Raw genomic sequence first — 18,168 nt, 5'->3', positions numbered from 1 at the left:
AGAGAGATCAATAATCGATGTTTCGGTCGAGACTCTTCATCTGAACGAAATATCTTAATTTGAAACGTCGACTCCCTATTCATGTCCACAGATGGTGCTTGGCACGCTGACTTCTTCCAGAGAGTCGGTTGTTCTTTGTGATGTGCATAGGGATATCCTTTCATAACGGAAGGCTCCGAAATTTTGAAAGGGAAACATATAAATATGGGATCAATAAATATATTTAAATTTAAAATTTACACCAGAAAAGGGTCTACCACAAAAAAAGTTGCAGATGGGAAGTTCACGGATCACTAATGTGTTTTAGAAATGCCATTGTTGTTTTGTATCTTGTACATGACATAATGCAATGAATATGTTTACTGATGAAAATATTTGGTATGAAGGAATATTGTTATATAGAGAATACTTCCATTTATGAAACGTACAGCACCCCTCCCTGACACTACATAAAACAATGGTATAACATATCCTGTTTTTCCGGTTCACTGTTCGCTATCTATTCTCCAGGGTTGGAAGTATACCTGTCCACCGAGATCAGTGTTTCTAAGCAGAAGATGTTTAACTTAGTGGTCTTTATCGATACCCTAGGGCTCGTGGATGGTGACATGACATACGAGTTCGATGTTGACAAAGCTCTTACCCAACTGGGTAAGAGACTAAATCTTTCAGTGAGACGGATGTTGATATTGCAAAGGGGATGTCATACTAGGTTGCTTACTTACTGGTCTAATATCCTGAGTCCTGGATAATTGATCTGGAGATGTGTTGCAATCCCATCATCCGATGTGAGCTCGGAAATTTATTCTCAAGTAAGAAAGTTACTTAAAAATAAAAATTAAGGCGAGTGGAAGTATACTAAAAGGGGTACATTGCACACATAATATACTGGGTATATGAAATGAGCTATCAGATGAAATGGTAGTGTCAGGGACAGAAACTTAATTAAAGAAACATCAGGACAGGTACTGGAATAAGTTGTGTATAAAGGGCAGCGAACTAATGCAGTTAAATGGGAGTAGTATAGATACGCATGATGGTCAACTGGATGAGGTGGGCCAGAGTTGCTTGAATGCTGTACAACTCTGTGACTTTAACGTTGGGTTTGATGAAAACCTACGTTGTTTTACAGTAGGAAACCAGGTGAGTGATTATTGTAGAGAACTTAGATTAATGGGATTAAGGAAGGGAGATGCTTAAATAGGGGGCGTGGCTGTGTTCTGCAGCTGCGGCTCACCGGCAGTCTCTCTGTCTTTTTTCTGTTTTTTGTCTATTGTCATCGTTTAATGTACGTTTTGTTCTATTTTTAACTCTGTGTATGTGGGGGGGTGGTGGGGGGGTTGGGGGAAATCTTTTTTCTAATCTCTTCCTCAACGGAGATGCGACCTTTACCGTGTCGTATCTCCGTTCGCGCTACGGCCTAACATCGTGGAGTCGGCGGCCTCCAGCTGGGATCGACCTTGAAGACTCCGGTCGCAGGGCCTGGACTTACCATCTCGGAGGCTTCGGCCGTGGGCCCTGCAGACCGCAACATCGGGAGTTCGCAGGTCCCTGGCTGGCGACCGGTTTTTGGGAGCTCCAGCCGTAGCAGCTTCGACCGCCCCGAAGCGCGAGGTACGATTGACCCGCTCGCAGGCCCTTCATCGCCCTGCGTGGCCCGGCCGCAGCACTTTCCATCGCCCGGTGGGGGCTCAGGACTTTCATCGGCCTGCTCGGCTCGGCCCTGGGACTTTCCATCGCCCGGTGGGGGCTTCAAAAAGTTGGGAGCCTCGATCACCTCGTGGCACCATGGGAGAAGAATGAGGAGGAGATAAGACTTTGCCTTCCATCACAGTGAGGGTATGCCTAGAGCAATCACTGTGATGGCTGTTTGTGTAAAAATTGTATCTGTGTGTCCTGTGCTTTTTTGTTGTCTACTGCCGGACCCTGACGTGAGAGGACGCTGGCGTTGTTTATTCGCCGCTTTTCCGTTAGGATAGTTTGTCTGTTTGTTTTTATGTTGATTGTTTTTGTAAAGCGCTTTGAGCACCCGATAAGGCGCTATATAAAATAAATGCTTATTATTATTATTATATTATTATTATTAAATAATGTGTGCAAGTCTGCAACTGGTGCTTTACCGGACTGTTGTCATGCTTTCGACCCACAGGTGAACAGGCTGATTTAATCTTTGTCTTCTTTGATCCAATGGGCCAGGCCCTCTGCAAACGGACCCTGAACATTGTGGAAAAGCTAAACGAGAACCAGGGCAATAAACTAAAGTTCTACCTCAGCAAAGCTGATGAAGCTGGCCCTGAAACTGACAGACAGGTACTGTCAGAAATCTTACAACATACATTGCGAAATTCCGTGATTTCCTGGCAGATGGAGTACAGTGTAGCAAAGTGTGGAATCATGCATTTTGGTAGTAGTAATAAAGGTGTAGACTATTTTCTAAATGGGGGAGGAATTCAGCAATCGGAGGTGCAAACAAGTGCTGTTGCAGGATTTCCAAAAAGTTAATTTGTAAGTCGAATAGGTAGTAGTAAGGTAGCCAAATGCAATGCCTGCATTTATTTCAGGAGGATGAGAATGTAAAAACCGGGATGTAATGCTGAGACTTTATAAGACAATGGTCAGACCGCATTAGGAGTATCGTGAGCAGTTTTTGACCATATATCTGAGGAAGGATAATAATAATAATAATAATATTCATTTATTGTCATTGCAACGAGTACAACGAAATTAAAAAATAGCCAATCCTGACGGTGCGTACAAACATATATGCAATAAATGCAAAAACAAATAAATACATAAATACAATTAAATACAATTATATTAAGTACAAGATTTTTTAACGGTGTTGCCTAGTGCAAAGGTAGTGTTCAGTTCTCGTATGGCCCTGGGGTAAAAACTGTTCTTAAGTCTGTTTGTTCGGGATTTGATCGACCTGAAACGTCGACCAGAGGGCAGATGAACAAACAGACGGTGGCCGGGGTGGGATGGATCTTTAATTATTTTGCCTGCTCTACTGAGGCAGCGTAGTCTGAACAGGTGCTCCAGGGAGGGCAGTGAGCAGCCGATGATCTTCTGGGCCGTCGTGATGACCCTCTGAAGGGCCTTCCTGTCCTTTTCTGAGCAGCTGGCATACCATGTGGTTATACAGTATGCCAGCACACTCTCGATGGAGCAGCGATAGAAGGACAACATGAGCTTCTCCTGCAGGTTGGTTTTCCTGAGGATCCTCAGGAAGTGGAGTCTCTGCTGGTGTTGTAGAGAGTCCAGAGGAGGTTTACAGGAATGATTCCAGGAATGACTGGATTAATAAATGACGAGCATTTTGACGGCTTTACCCGCTGTTTGGAAGGATGAGGGGGTCCTCATTGAAACTTATCGAATAGTGAAAGTTCTGTATTGAGTGGATGTGGGGAGGATGTTTCCACAAATGGGAAGTCCTGGACCAGAGGCCATAGCCTCAGAATAAAAGAACGTACTTTTGGAAAGGAGATAAAGAGAATTTCCTTTCGACAGAGGAAGGTTAATCTGTAGAATTCATTGCCACAGAAGGGTGTGGAGGCCAGGTCAATGGATATTTTAAAGGTGGAGATTGATAGATTCTTGATTTTTACGGGTGTCAGGGGCAGGAGAATTTGAATCAGACAATGACGTTGACAACATTCATTCCTTTAATAAGTCCTTAATTTATAAAGCAATTTTTGCATTATTGTGCAAACTGAACAGCAAGCCCTGATGGTGTAGTTAATTTCTTATGGTTGTTGGAACAGCAAGAGCGACTTTATTTCAAATACAATTGTTGAATCGTGCACTTTTTTGGGTGGGGTCGGATTTTGGAGGTTAACAATAGACTCGGGTCAATGGGACAATGCCTAATAAGTTGTTATTCTTTGCTAAAAACGGCAAATTATATGGCATATTTATGTGTTTCCTTTGCTTCTTCCAGAGAGTAATGATGCAGATAGTACAAGAACTGTGCAAACGACCAGGGTTGAACAAATGCGGCTTTGATATGCCAACCATCTACATCCCAGACCTAGATAGGGTAATGGATTTTTAATTTTAACACAATATATAAGAAACCAGTAGAAATGATCCCCATGCAGTATACATGTATAGTCCAAAGTGCAAGCACGACAAATGAATACTATCGATTTCCTGGGCAAATAGCAGTAAGTAATGGGCTAGATTGGCCTTAAAATTGATGGTGCTTTTATTGTTTGATTTGTAATTAATTTCTTAATTTAACGCAATGACGGAATGTTAGCATGTTTTGTCATCATATAAATGTCCATGGAATTTGTGCAGTGAACTGATTTCCTTTATACATTATGATTGGTTTTGGATGGATGCCTTATGTTGCTTCTCTGAAGTTGATTTCAAACTGGATGGATACCTACTTCGTATTTTCTTGTTTGTTCCCGGATATGTCATGTGAAATGTATAAACGTACATTGTTCAGCATTCCAAAATCAGTCAATGGCCTTCTTTCATAAAGACCTTATGACAGCAAAATGCACTGAAACCAGTGGGCAGCAAACTCAATGACTGAGAGATTTTATAATTTTGCCCCATTCCCCTTGTTTAATAAAAAATACTGCACTAAAAGTCAATTAGCCAGCTTCACAGTTCGCAACTATGTTGGGCAGACTCCTATTTCTATATCTAACCTTTGTCCAACAATCTACGTAACAGGGAACCCCCTCGCCTGAGCTCACCTGTTGCCTGAGTGTTTTGTCCTGCCTGGTTTTGCTTCCAGTTTTTTGTTCAGTTTCTCCAACTGCCATCAGACTGAAGAACGGATGGATCAGAAATGCTGCTTATCCATTTTTTCCAGTGCTTCCTTCAACCGCTGATCTACTCCAGCAATTTGTGTCTATCTGTGGAGAAAGAAAAAAAGCATTCAAGGGCTCTTTGACATGTTGCATCAATTTCAAATGTCTGTCAATTTAAAAAGATATTAGTTCAAACATCCTTTGCAAGTATTTCTAATTCCACTTCTTATGCTGTCATACTATTTTTGCACTCTCGAATGCAAGAAACAATCTCGGGTTCTCAGTTCAATAAGCAAGGAACAGAGATATCGGAAAGGTTCACTTGAGTCATCCATATGTATAAGGAGATATATACTTTGTGTTTCTGTATGTTAATACATCTGTTCTCATGCCTTTTTATGTTTTTGGAATGACAGCCATCGCGTTGTGTGAATCAGATCCAAGAGGTGTGTGCAACCATAGAAAAAACAATAAACCGAACAGTTCAGAACACGTTGGACCAGCTTGAGAAGGACTGCGGACAAATAATCAACGCAGCACAGCAGCAGCTCAAGGAGAGCAGGTAAAATGCCACAACACACGGTGTGCAGGACTGGTGCAGTGAAACGGATTAATAACATTGGAAATTAATCACATTACCAGTATTATGTAAAGGAATAAACTGAAGAAATGGACAAAGCAACCGAGCTGGATATGACGAATATTTAGTTGTGAAAATTGAACATCCTTATTTCAGCAACATCTTACTTCGATTTGATCCATTGGAAGTTCAGCAGCTAGACAGAACAGGCAACGGTGACCATTAGCAGTTACTCGAATGCCACAGATCGTAATGTAGAATGGGCAAATGAGTGGGAAGAAACATATTATCCAACAGTGATGGTGAAATTAAAGATATTGTACCTTACGCAAGAACTAGATCCGATCGAAGTACCCAGCACAGTTGATTATTGGTCAGAATGTATTGGGAACATACTTCAAGTTCGGACTGGCCTAAAATCTTTTTTTTCCAGCTTCCAAACCTTTGTTTTGCAACATCACCAATTGGTTTATGACACTAATATTCAGATAGGACTCCATTATTCAAATGTCCTTCTGTCGGCCTCCCATCAACCTTACATAGCTTACTCACACTAAATTTTATATATTCGCAATCCTATCTTGACCATCAACATTTAAAAAAACGGCAAATTAAATTTCATTGTTAAAATCCACCCTTTGGGCTTATTCGTATGTATAAATATCCCCCAGGTTTTCACAACAATGGTTTCTAAAACATCTTGCTCTTCGGTTGTTTCCACAGCCAGAACTTGCCTCGCCCTTGAATCTTGATGCCTCTTTTCCAAACTATCTGCATATCAAGCGACTTTTAAAACATATTTGCATGAGCAGAATTTGTTTATCAACTAACAAATTCAGTGCACCATTATTTTACATACTGGAGTCAGTTTTAGCGATGGCCATGTCACATTTTCTTCTGTTTAAGCTATGTTTTTGTTGCTGGTGTTCAGAGGAGACAAAGAAAGTGAGAGGGATGGAGAGACAGCGAAACACAGAAAAACAGTGAGGGAGAGAGAGAGAGGTAGACAAAGAGACCGACAGAACAGGCAGAGAGACCGACAGACAAGCAAAGAGAGAGCGATAGATACAGGGAGACAGAGACTGGAAGGGAGACAGGCAGACAGGAGCATAAGTTTAAGCGTGGATGGCAATATTGTGATTCCATTGCGGCTCTTGAATTTAATGTTCTCCTCTACAATTCAATTGAATTTAGTTGGACAAAGTTAAAGAAATGCAAATACCTTCGTTAAAATTACCGCTGCATTTTATAGAATGTCACGAATTAGAGAAAGAGGTAAATCTGTACGAAATTCAGAAGTACAAAGTGCGGTCCACATATGTTTATTTTAGGATAATTCTACCCTCAAGTCTGGGGTAAACAGCATCGAAAGATTGTGTATTGTTGCCTCGCAGCTTCGGGGATCCAGGTTTGACTTTGGCTCTGAATGCTAAGTGTACGTCTCCCAGATGTACTAGAGGATGGAGGATCTAGGGAAACAGAGGAACTGAAAGAAATTTGCATTAGGCAAGAAATAGTATTGGGTAGAATGGTGGGACTGAATGCTGATGAATCCCCAGGCTCTGATGGTCTGCATCCCAGGGTACTCAAGGAGGGGCTCTAGAAATCATGGACGCATTGGTGATCATTTTCCAATGTTCAATTGATTCAGGATCTGTTCCTGTGGATTGGAGGGTAGCTAATGTTATCCCACTTTTCAAGAAAGGAGCAAGAGGGAAAACAGGGATTTATAGACCAGTTGACCTGACACCGGTAATGGGGAAGATGCTGGAGTCAATTATTAAAGAGGTAATAATGGCGCATTTGGATAGCAGTAAAAGGATTGATCCAAGTCAACATGGATTTATGAAGGGGTAATCCTGCTTGACTAATCTTCTGGAATTTTTTGAGGATGTGACAAGTAAAATGGATGAAGGAGAGCCAGTGGATGTAGTGTATCTAAACTTTCAGAAAGCCTTTGATAAGGTCCCACACGGGAGATTGGTGAACAAAATTAGAGCACATGGTATTGGGGGTAGGGTATTGACATGGATAGAGAATTGGTTGGTAGGCAGGAAGCAAAGAGTAGGGATAAACGGGTCCTTTTCAGAATGGCAGGCAGTGGCGAGTGGAGTGCCGCAATTAATGATTTGGATGATGGAATTAGAAGTAACACTAGCAAGTTTTCAGATGACACAAAGCTGGGTGGCAGTGTAAACTGCAAAGAGGATGTTAGGAGGTTGCAGGCTGACTTGGACAGGTTGAGTGAGTGGGCAGATGCATGGCAGATGCAATATAATGTAGATAAATGTGAGGTTATCCACTTTGGCGGCAAAAACAAAGAGGCGGATTATTATCTCAATGGTGTCAGATTAGGTAAAGGGGAAGTGCAATGAGACCTCGGTGTCCTTGTACACCAGTCACTGATAGTAAGCGTGCAGGTACTGCAGGGAGTGAGGAAAGCTAATGGCATGTTGGCCTTCATAATGAGAGGATTTGAGTATAGGAGCTGTAGGAGCCATTTATGCTTAATGTAGGAGCCATTTATGCTTAATTCAGTTATTGTCATTGTGTTATGGCTATGTTTTAATATTTCTAGTTTATGTCTTTTTTGCCTGCTTGTGGGTGTGACTTAATGCGTAATTGGGAGTGTCTAGATGGGAGGAGGCTAGTGTGTGTCAACAGAGGTTGTGGGTCAGTTTAGACTCGGAGGATGGTGGGCATACAGTTCTTCACCATGCGCTCGCACCAGTTATATTTGTAAGAACCATACGGTAATAACTGCAAGAATTTCTAGATATTGTTTGAAGAAGAAACAGTTGATAAAGTACGGGAAATAGTTTATTACTCTATGATTTGTACTACTTTAATAAAACCAATTAATGAAGAAAAGGAGTTTGGAAGATTCGTTTTGTCATATCAGGGTGCGACGTGTGCGTAAGCTATAACTACATTTCATCCCCGAGAAGTAATGGCTATCGAAGTGGGATTTCGAGATGGTATAGAAACTGCCATTACAGGAGCAAAGAGGTCCTTCTGCAGTTGTATAGGGCCCTGGTGAGACCACATCTGGAGTATTGTGTGCAGTTTTGATCTCCAAATTTGAGGAAGGACGTCCTTGATATTGAGGCAGTACAATGTAGGTTCACAAAGTTAATCCCTGGGGTGGCGGGACTGTCATATGAGGAAAGATTGGAAAGATTGGGTTTGTATTCACTGGAGTTTAGAAGGATGAGAGGGGATCTTATAGAGACGTATAAAATTATAAAAGGACTGGACAAGCAAGATGTTCGAACAATGGTCCCAATGTTGGGGGACTCCAGAACCAGGGGACACAGTCTAAGGGGAGACCATTTAAAACTGAGGTGAGAAGTAACTTTTTCACCAGAGAGTTGTGAATGTGGAATTCTCTGCCATAGAAGGCAGTGGAGGCCAATTCACTGGATGAATTTAAAAGAGGGTTAGATAGAGCTCTAGTGGCTAGTGGAATCCAGGGATTTGGGGAGAAGGCAGGCACAGATTGTGGATGATCAGCCATGATCAAAATGAATGGCGGTGCTGGCTCAAAGGGCCTAATGGCCTCCTCCTGCACCTATTTTCTATGTTTCAATGTTTCTATGTTTACAGAGATGCACACTTTCACGTTAACCTCGCCGATACTTGCCGAAGGCTCTTTTTCCCTCCTATGTACAAAATGCCCAGTGTCGAATTGATTGCTGAAAATTATTGTTTGCTTTAGTAAGGAGAAATAAGTAGAAGGGTGATCAGGCTGACAGGATTGCTCCATTGGAAGCTGGCTTATAAATAGTGAGCCAAGTGGCCTCATTCTATGTCATAATAAGATTTGCATGTAGTCAAATACAGAATTTTAGAATAGATCAAAAACAATTTTAAAGATCACATGTTTCCAACTGAACTCAAAAAATCATAATTTGATTAACTTTTCTAAATTCAATGTAATTCCATTTTTATTAAAATTTGAAAAACAGCACAATTATAAGGGGAAATGAATGTGGCAAAAGAAAATGTCATTTGAAACTTTGTGCTAAATCGTTATCACATGTAACGTTATGTCACTTCGGAATAGAATTGCACAAAACAACAAGATGAATGGCGGAGTAGGCTTGATGGGCCAAATGGCCTAATTCTGCTCCTATCACTTATGACCTTATGAATTATCCAGGGCACATAATGGATAGCTATTTCGTTATTTAACATCTTATATAGTGTCATCTAAGGAACATCTGCCTCTAATGTGAGACATATATAATAGGCATCAGAAAATAGTTGAGCTAAATATTATTATGAATGATAATATTAAACAAAACGTTGAAGAGCATGTAAAGGGGAATTAAATGATTCAAATGAACCTCAATCCAGCAGAGCTTGGGAAGATGACATATTTAAATATATGATCAAATTAATTGTTGCATCCAGTAAGACAATCGGGAATAAAGCCAGCCAAAATGTGTGCAGACCTATTTTAACATTCCAATGCCAAGTGTCATAAATGTCCGCAACCGAACAATCATTCCGATTTGGTGCGATGGTGTAAAAAGACAAGCTCGGTACCCAACTGCCAATCAAACATTTACTCAAATGGAACATTGCAAACTATGTTGTGTGCCAATCGTTAAATCTGCATCAACTATTGTTCCCCAGAATTCTGAGTTTAAGTTAACCTCAAGTATCTTATCGTAAATAAGTTACCTCTGCGCAACTCAATAACTTAGATTTGGGCTTGATTCGTGTCCAACTTTTGACATTGATGGTGATTTGGGTGGGTTTTTGGAAGCTTTGTTCTGCTGCCTGCTCAGGATAGTAATTCTGTGTTGTATTTCAGCGAACAGAATTCAAAGAATAAGGCAGCCTGGATCAAGCGTATATTCTTCAGTTCTTCGGCATTCCTGGTACCGCTGACTCTGTTAACAAGTTTCATAATTTCTAATACACCAAGAGAAAATCTTCCCGATATTATGGGAGAGGAAGTCACAAAATCTTTGATGATCTGGGCGGTATGATTCCTTGTTAATATTATTGTTATAAACAGTTTGTGTTCCAGAATGGTAGAGTCTGGTTAATCGATTGTGTAAGGTGAGTAGGTGTATGGTATATCAAACTCGTCTTTTCCCATCTACCACCCATTTCCACTCCTCTGACTCAATTAGTTTCTGTGAGAAATGCATCCGGAGCTATTCCGTGTTCAAACTGGATTGCACCAATGCTTAATGGAGCAACATAGGTCTATATCTGTAACAGTTACTGCTCTCAACATCTTTTCTTATGCAATCAGCATAATTCATCTCCTGTGTGTCATTCATGGGAAAAAGTGGGGTTTTTGTGTTTTGAACAGGCAGGTAGGTATAGCTCAAAGCTCCCTCAGGAACATTCCAGCAAAACACAGGGCCGTTTTTACAGCATTATGGGCCCCCGAGCAAAGCAGTGTACTGGGGCCCCTACCATTACTCTCCCCCACCCCCCTTTCCCTACCAGCCCCCCCCCCCCCCCTGTCGTGCCGGCGAAAAGCACTTACCGAAAAGCACTTAGCGATGGACTTAGGGTGCTACATTGTTGCGAAAAGCACTTACAGATCACTGTGAGAAGCACTTAGTGACCGAAAATGTTGCGAAAAAAGCACTTATTGAACCTACATTTTTAAAGTAGTATTTATTTATTGCGTCACTTAACATACACAGATCAGCATGGGGCCCCTATGCTCGTGGGGCCCCGGGCAAGTGCCCATCAGGCCCATGCGTTAAGACGGCCCTGGCAAAACACCCATCACATCACCGAGGTATTCATCAAACGCAGTATGCCTCACAAGCACCCGAATTTCGTTGCCGCATCGAGCACTGTTTTCATCTTTTTCGCTATTCTCGAGGCGGTCGAGGACGAATTGTTTGCATTAGAAACATAGAAACATAGAAAATAGGTGCAGGAGTAGGCCATTCGGCCCTTCGAACCTGCACCGCCATTCAATATGATCATGGCTGATCATCCAACTCAGTATCCCGTACCTGCCTTCTCTCCATACCCCCTGATCCCTTTAGCCACAAGGGCCACATCTAACTCCCTCTTAAATATAGCCAATGAACTGGCCACAACTACCTTCTGTGGCAGAGAATTCCACAGATTCACCACTCTCTGTGTGAAAAAAAACGTTCTCATCTCGGTCCTAAAAGACTTCCCCCTTATCCTTAAACTGTGACCCCTTGTTCTGGACTTCCCCAACATCGGGAACAATCTTCCTGCATCTAGCCTGTCCAACCCCTTAAGAAACCCCTTAAAGTTGTATGAGTTGAGATTGATCATGCTGCGTCAATCGGCACCTACTCCGACCTGTGAGCTCCCAATGCAGGGCCTCGGAGGTTCACAACATCTTACCGATTGTTCTTTCTCCACTTTCAAAAGCCATGTCTCATCCCAGATAAACACGGATGTTGTATTTTCCAAAGAAGGTTTCAGCACAATCAGGAATCTTTTCTACTGTCCACGACAGAGCTCGGGACAAGAGTTTTGATTTAGACTGGATTGGTATCGAGCCAACACAATAGACCTGACACTGTAATTAGCTGTTAAATGATGTGTTTCTTGGCCTAGAAAGGATAAAAATCTTGGTTCTCTTATAATTTCCGTAATTTGAAAAGATTTTTTTTTTGATAAATATTTTTATTAAACATAAATACATATTAACAAAATTTACTTATTACATACATTCGTGATATTATTAATATTAACAATTGTGTCCTACATATTTCTATACTTTTTTTTTAAGAGAGGAAAAGATAGAGAAAAATAAAATAAAAATAAGAGATCCAAATTGGAGAAATGAATGGAGTATTAAAAAAGTTATCTATCATTGGAGATATATCCATAATTTATTATTCATAATTCTTCCTCCATTCCATTATTCAGGCCACGGTCAAGTCCTCGAACCAAGCCATTTTGACCCTTTAAATATACAATAAATGGAGACCATATTCCTCTGAAAAGATTCAACCTGTCCACTAGTACAAGTCTCAATCTTTCCAGATGAAGTGTCTCCGACATTCCTGTAATCCACATTTTAATTGTGGGGGATGTAGGACCTTTCCAGAATTTCAGTATTAATTTTTTCCCAATTATTAAACTATAATCAATAAAAATTCTTTGATTCGTTGTTAATAATTGATCTGTTTCTAATATTCCCAGTATTATTAAATTTGAGTCGGGGATCAGCTTCCTATTAACAACATTCGAAATTATTTTAAATATTTCTGTCCAGAATTTAGTGATTTTTTTACAGTTTGTGAATGTGTGCGTTAAATTAGCTTCCAATTGCTGACATTTGTCACAAATGGCAGATATATTTGGAAAAATACTATGTAATTTAGCTTTTGAATAATGTAGTCTATGTAATATTTTAAATTGTATAAGAGAGTGTCTAGCATTTAGCGAACAGTGATGTATGTGTTGTAAACTTTCATCCCATATATCAGGTCTAATAATTTGACCTAATTCATTTTCCCATGATTGTCTATATATTTCTGTACTTGGAGCGTCGTTTTCCAGTAGAATATTATAAATATATGATATCAATTTTTCTGTATTTGGGTGTTTATTCAAACATTCATCTAAAATCTCTGTCTTTCTATTTCTAATTTCATGTGTATTTGCTTTTACATAATCTCTAATTTGTAAATATCTAAAGTAATCTTTTGAATGTAATCCATAAATTTGTTGTAATTCTTGAAATGAAAGGAAAAATTTTTCCCTATAGAGATCTCCCATCTTATTAATTCCACAGTTTTTCCATTGTAAAAAACCTTTATCTATCATTGAAGGTTTAAATGTGATGTTATTTACAATAGTAAGAGCTAGTGGTATACATTCCAATTTTAATGTTTTCTTTATTTGTTTCCAAATACGTATTCCACTATCTATTATAAGGTTTTCACTATAGGTTTTCTTACTTATTTTATTATTGGCGAATAAAATCGAACTAATTTCAAAGGGCGAACAATCTTCTTTTTCCATTATTAACCAGGTTGGTTGTTTATCTGTCTCTACTAACCAAAAGTTAATATTTTTAATATTGACTGCCCAATAATAAAACGTAAAGTTTGGTAGAGCTAGACCTCCATTTATTTTTGGTTTACATAAGTGTTCTTTTTTTATTCTATGGCTCTTATAATCCCAGATAAAGTTAGTGACTATGGAATCAATTTAAAAAAAAAATTTTTTAGGAAGATATATCGGAATCATTTGGAAAAGATATAATAATTGTGGAAGAAAAATCATTTTTATTGCATTAATTCTACCTATCATTGAGATTGGTAATGTTTTCCAATATAAAATATTTTTATTTAATTTATTCAATAAGAGCGGAAAATTAGATTTAAATAAAGAATCAAATCTTTTTGTTACATAAATTCCAAGATATTTTATTTTTTCGTTTGCTATCTTAAAAGGAAATTGTTGTAATATATGCAGATTATTTACCCTTATCGGCATAAGTTCACTTTTGTTCCAATTAATACTATATCCTGAATATGATCCAAATTCAGTTATTAATTTTAGTAAATTTGGAATACTAATTTCCGGGTTTGTGATATAAAGTAATACATCATCCGCATATAAAGAAATTTTATTTTCAGTATTTGTGGTGTCATATCCATATATTTCAGGATGTATTCTCACCCGTTGAGCTAAAGGTTCTAATGCAAGTGCAAACAATAGTGGGGATAAAGGACAACCCTGTCTGCAGCCTCGAAATAGATTAAATTTATTTGATAGTATTTGATTTGTTATTATTCTAGCTGTTGGATTGGTATATAATAATTTAACCCAAGTGATAAACTTCTCTCCCAAATTAAAAAATTCCATAACCGAAAACAAATAAGACCATTCCACTTGGTCAAAGGCTTTCTCCGCATCTAACGAAATAATTACTAAGTCTTTATTAATACCTCTTTTCGAATATATAATTTGAAAAGATTTTGCGGATACTGTTGGCATCTTGCAAGGACTTCAAGATGCCCAGTGAAGATAGTTCATGTTTCAGAAGCGTATAAGAGGACTAAATATAATGCTATCTGGCAGACTGAGTTTTGTTGCAGAAGGCAATGCCAGTAGTCACTGGCAGTAGGCTCCTGTACAGGTGAAGCTGTTTCCAGTGCTTCGGACTGAATTAATAACAGAGTTGTGTCTTTACTGTACATCCACCTGGTGCTGATCATTCTGTGGTCATTGAGTGAAAAGTACATGTATATTTATACCATGCACCGAAACAGATTATATTTTGTTACTAATGGAAGTGAAGATTTCGTATATTTTATGCTTGCCCTGCTTAATGAGGCAACTAAAATCATAATCCTAACCAAATCCCACCACAATGCCACCAAACATCTCCAAACTGCTGGATCTAAGACCTATTGTGAAAATAATCTTTGCACCTGGATAAAGAGTATAATTTGAGGGGTTTTCTGTGTTTAACCTTGACATTCCAAATGTGTCATTGTTCTTTTTTTTTTTTTTTCCTGCTAGTGGATAGTATGTACAACGTGGAACTGGCTGATTGGAGGCATTTATTTGCTGGGCCTAATTATTCTGATCGGTTTTATGGTCATTTCGATGCTACTTTCCAAATGCTTTTGCAGGTGATTTTTGTAACGTTGCAATGAAGGGAAATAGCTTTGGTTAAAAAGGGAAATGGACAATATAATCTGTCAGAGGCACTAGTTGGTGAGGATGATGGCGATGGGCCAAAAAGGATTAATTGAACTGGCGATTCAACGATTAAAAACTAACAACTGCAAGGGGGAGCAAGGCAAAAGCATAGAAACAAGTGAGCAAGTAAACAAAGAGTCACCTAGCATAAATCTGTGGTGGGACGGATCAAGGAAGTGAGAGCCACGGCTGGAAATATGTTGTGCAGACAATGAGGGAAGAGTGTAAGATAAACTGCAAATAATAGCGACATTATCACACAAAGAATGGCCTTAAGATTCATGGCATAGCATTTGTATTAGGTTGGTATGCAGAAATATATATTTTACACTCCTATATTAATTAATATTCAGACTGAAGAAGAGTTCTAGCCCGAAATGTCACCCACTACTTTTCTTCAATGATGCTGCCTGACCTGTTGAGTTGCTCCAGAATTCTGTGTCCAACTTTGGTGCAAACCCACATCAGCAGTTTCTTCCTACACACTGAACACTATACCTTGTAGGGCCTTTTAATTATAATATCAATGCTGTCATTTGTAAACAAATAAACACTGAAATATGGGTTCAAACTATAGTCCAAGATCAACGTAGTTATTGTCATTTTATCAAGCGGATGTCTTTCCATAGAATATTGTACTATTATAATTTTTGAATTTTCTTTTTAATACCTCCTCCCATATTCCCATTCTTTGATTATATGTGTTTGTCACTTCTCTCCAAATTCACTGAACTTGAAATATTTTCCATTTTAATTGGATTGAGTGGAAAATTCAGCTGACCTGTTATCTCCATTAGTTGAGTTAACTGAATCTGAAGTCTGAAGAAGGGTCTTGACCCGATGAAACTGAGTCTGAAGAAGCGTCTCGACCCAAAACGTCATCCATTCCTTTTCTCCAGATATGCTGCCTGCCCCACTGAGTTACTCCAGCTTTTTGTGTCTAACTGAATCAATCACTTGATTGTGCTCAATCACATACAAATTCAATGCACTGCCCAACATCCTCAGCAGTTTTCAAAAGCTCCTGAAATCTTACAAGCAAATAAGTTTTATATTTCCGCCATCCACAGGCAGCCTCAAAATACACATTATTTGCCATATATCTGCAGAAAAAGAAAATAAAGTACACCATTGACCACACAATCTACTCAAATATTCACCTAAGATCTGAAAGATATGGATGGATGTACACATGCCATCGAAAAGCAAAATGATGCAAATGGTTAAAATCTGAAATAAATCTAAAGATAATTCTGCAGCAATTTACTTTTATGTCAGCACACCTAGACTTGATAAAAGTTTAATGAATGTATTAAAGTAGTGCAATACGGACTACCTACTTTAGGTGTAGTAGATGCATATTTCTGGAAGGACTGGCATCAGCTGCATGTATATAAATCAGAACCTTCAGGAAAAGTTCCATAATCTATGTACATAACATAGGTCTCTAAAAGCTGAGCAGTTTCTGGATAGTGGTACGGACGAAAGGATGTGGGACATACACGTGTATTTATAAATACACGTGTTTCCTCGTAGGAATTAGGCAAGACAAAAGTTCATAAATTTATAAGTCATAGGAGTAGTAGGCCATTCGGTCAATCTAGTATATTCCGCCATTCAATTTTGGCTGATCTGCCTTTCCCTCTCAATGCCATTCTCCTGTCTTCTCCCCATAACCCTTGACACACTTACTAATCAATATCTGTCAGTCTGTCTTAAAAATACCCAAATGACTTGGCCTCCACAGCCGTCAAAGACATAGAGTTAAATAACTTCTCAGATGTTTTCTTTGCAAATAATCTGCAGTAGATCACCAGGTTTAATCTAATAATTGTATTCTGGTTCTAGCTAAAGTTGACTTTTTTAATCTCCAGCACCAAACCTAAACTATGCAGGAAGGAGAGAAAGAGACTCCAGGTGAACCTTGGCTATGTTCAGAACACCTTGTTTGAGAAAAAGGTATTTCCCGCCCTATCCTGGCAACATCTTTATGTCTGCTTTTAAAATACTCTCTTCATTTTAGTATTAGTATATTTTCCTTCATTATTTCATTTATTTGCATTCTCTATATATATTTTTTCCTTGGTGTGTGAATAATGTCATGCTGTTAATACCTTTCCTTCTCGAGTGACTTTTGGTAAAATAATTCCCTTCATTTATCTCTACAGGCACAACTGCAAGAGATGTATCTCTCCCAGTGTGCTTCTGAGCATGATCTGAGTTGAAGAGGACTAAGAGTAAGATTTTGGAAAGTTCTGAATGTGAAAATACCGATGAGATTTCTTTCTAACTTTCTCAAGAAGACATGTCTCTTGACTCTTCTCTTGGTTCTTCTCGAATTACATCACCTACTTGGAATTAAACGAACACAATTTGTGCTTCGTTCTCTCGTGCCCATCTCATCATCGTTTTAACAATCACTACCCTGTTTGAACGTACGTTTTCATCAAACATTTTCTCTTCCGTTTCTTTTGAACTAATCATATATTTTCCAAGTTTAACATTTCGGATGCACTAACCCCTTATTTAAGGCACATCCCATAAGGGTGCAGATACAAAGATACGTAGCGTCATAAGGCTCATATGCACAAAGTGCAGGGAAGAAAGGAGTAACAAATATGGCTTCGCAGCAATGCTAACACTTGAGCCTTAATTATTTGCTAAAATAGCCAGAATGTCTCTTCTTTTATGATGTCCCAGTGCTTGTAATAAATTTTGACTGCGCCTAGACCGACTGTTTCCTTGTTCGCCTGTGACTGAATGACAATTCGGATACTGTATTTGATTTAGTTCTAGGACGTGGATGTAGATGGGTTCTCTATGAAACCTAACATTTTTACAGATGGAGGGATTGGGAAATTAAATATTCTCGCAAGAATGAGGGAGAGAGGAAGCATAATCATAGTAGCTGGTATGTTTGCATATCCATATCGTATGTTGTTTGCAAGTGATTGTATCCTAGTTCCTGTAACTGCAATAGATATTCTTCTAGTAAGGTGTTGCAGCTGTCAAGGTAGCCGTGACGCCTGTGGGCCCGTATTGTTAATGGCTACCTTATTCCCTGAGATGGAGACAGAGATGGACCATGTCAAGGCAATAGCAAGGTGTATTTTGACTGGACTGTAACATTTA

The 18,168-nt window shown here is 39.1% G+C and overlaps 1 protein-coding gene across 1 annotated transcript in view; it reads left to right on the top strand.

Moving 5' to 3' along the window:
- LOC144605219 (uncharacterized) overlaps positions 1-17,765 on the top strand; it is a 38,431-nt gene extending 20,666 nt beyond the window's left edge. Inside the window, exons 5-10 of the mRNA XM_078420318.1 lie at positions 511-651; positions 2,150-2,310; positions 3,941-4,039; positions 5,186-5,331; positions 16,911-16,995; positions 17,706-17,765. Of these exons, the coding sequence (XP_078276444.1) occupies positions 511-651; positions 2,150-2,310; positions 3,941-4,039; positions 5,186-5,331; positions 16,911-16,995; positions 17,706-17,765 (692 nt within the window). The remainder of the gene's footprint in view (positions 1-510; positions 652-2,149; positions 2,311-3,940; positions 4,040-5,185; positions 5,332-16,910; positions 16,996-17,705) is intronic.
- Positions 17,766-18,168: the final 403 nt, after the last annotated feature.

Source organism: Rhinoraja longicauda, chromosome 24, assembly GCF_053455715.1.
Source record: "Rhinoraja longicauda isolate Sanriku21f chromosome 24, sRhiLon1.1, whole genome shotgun sequence".
NCBI lineage: Eukaryota > Metazoa > Chordata > Chondrichthyes > Rajiformes > Arhynchobatidae > Rhinoraja > Rhinoraja longicauda.
This window is presented reverse-complemented; position numbering and strand designations above follow the sequence as displayed.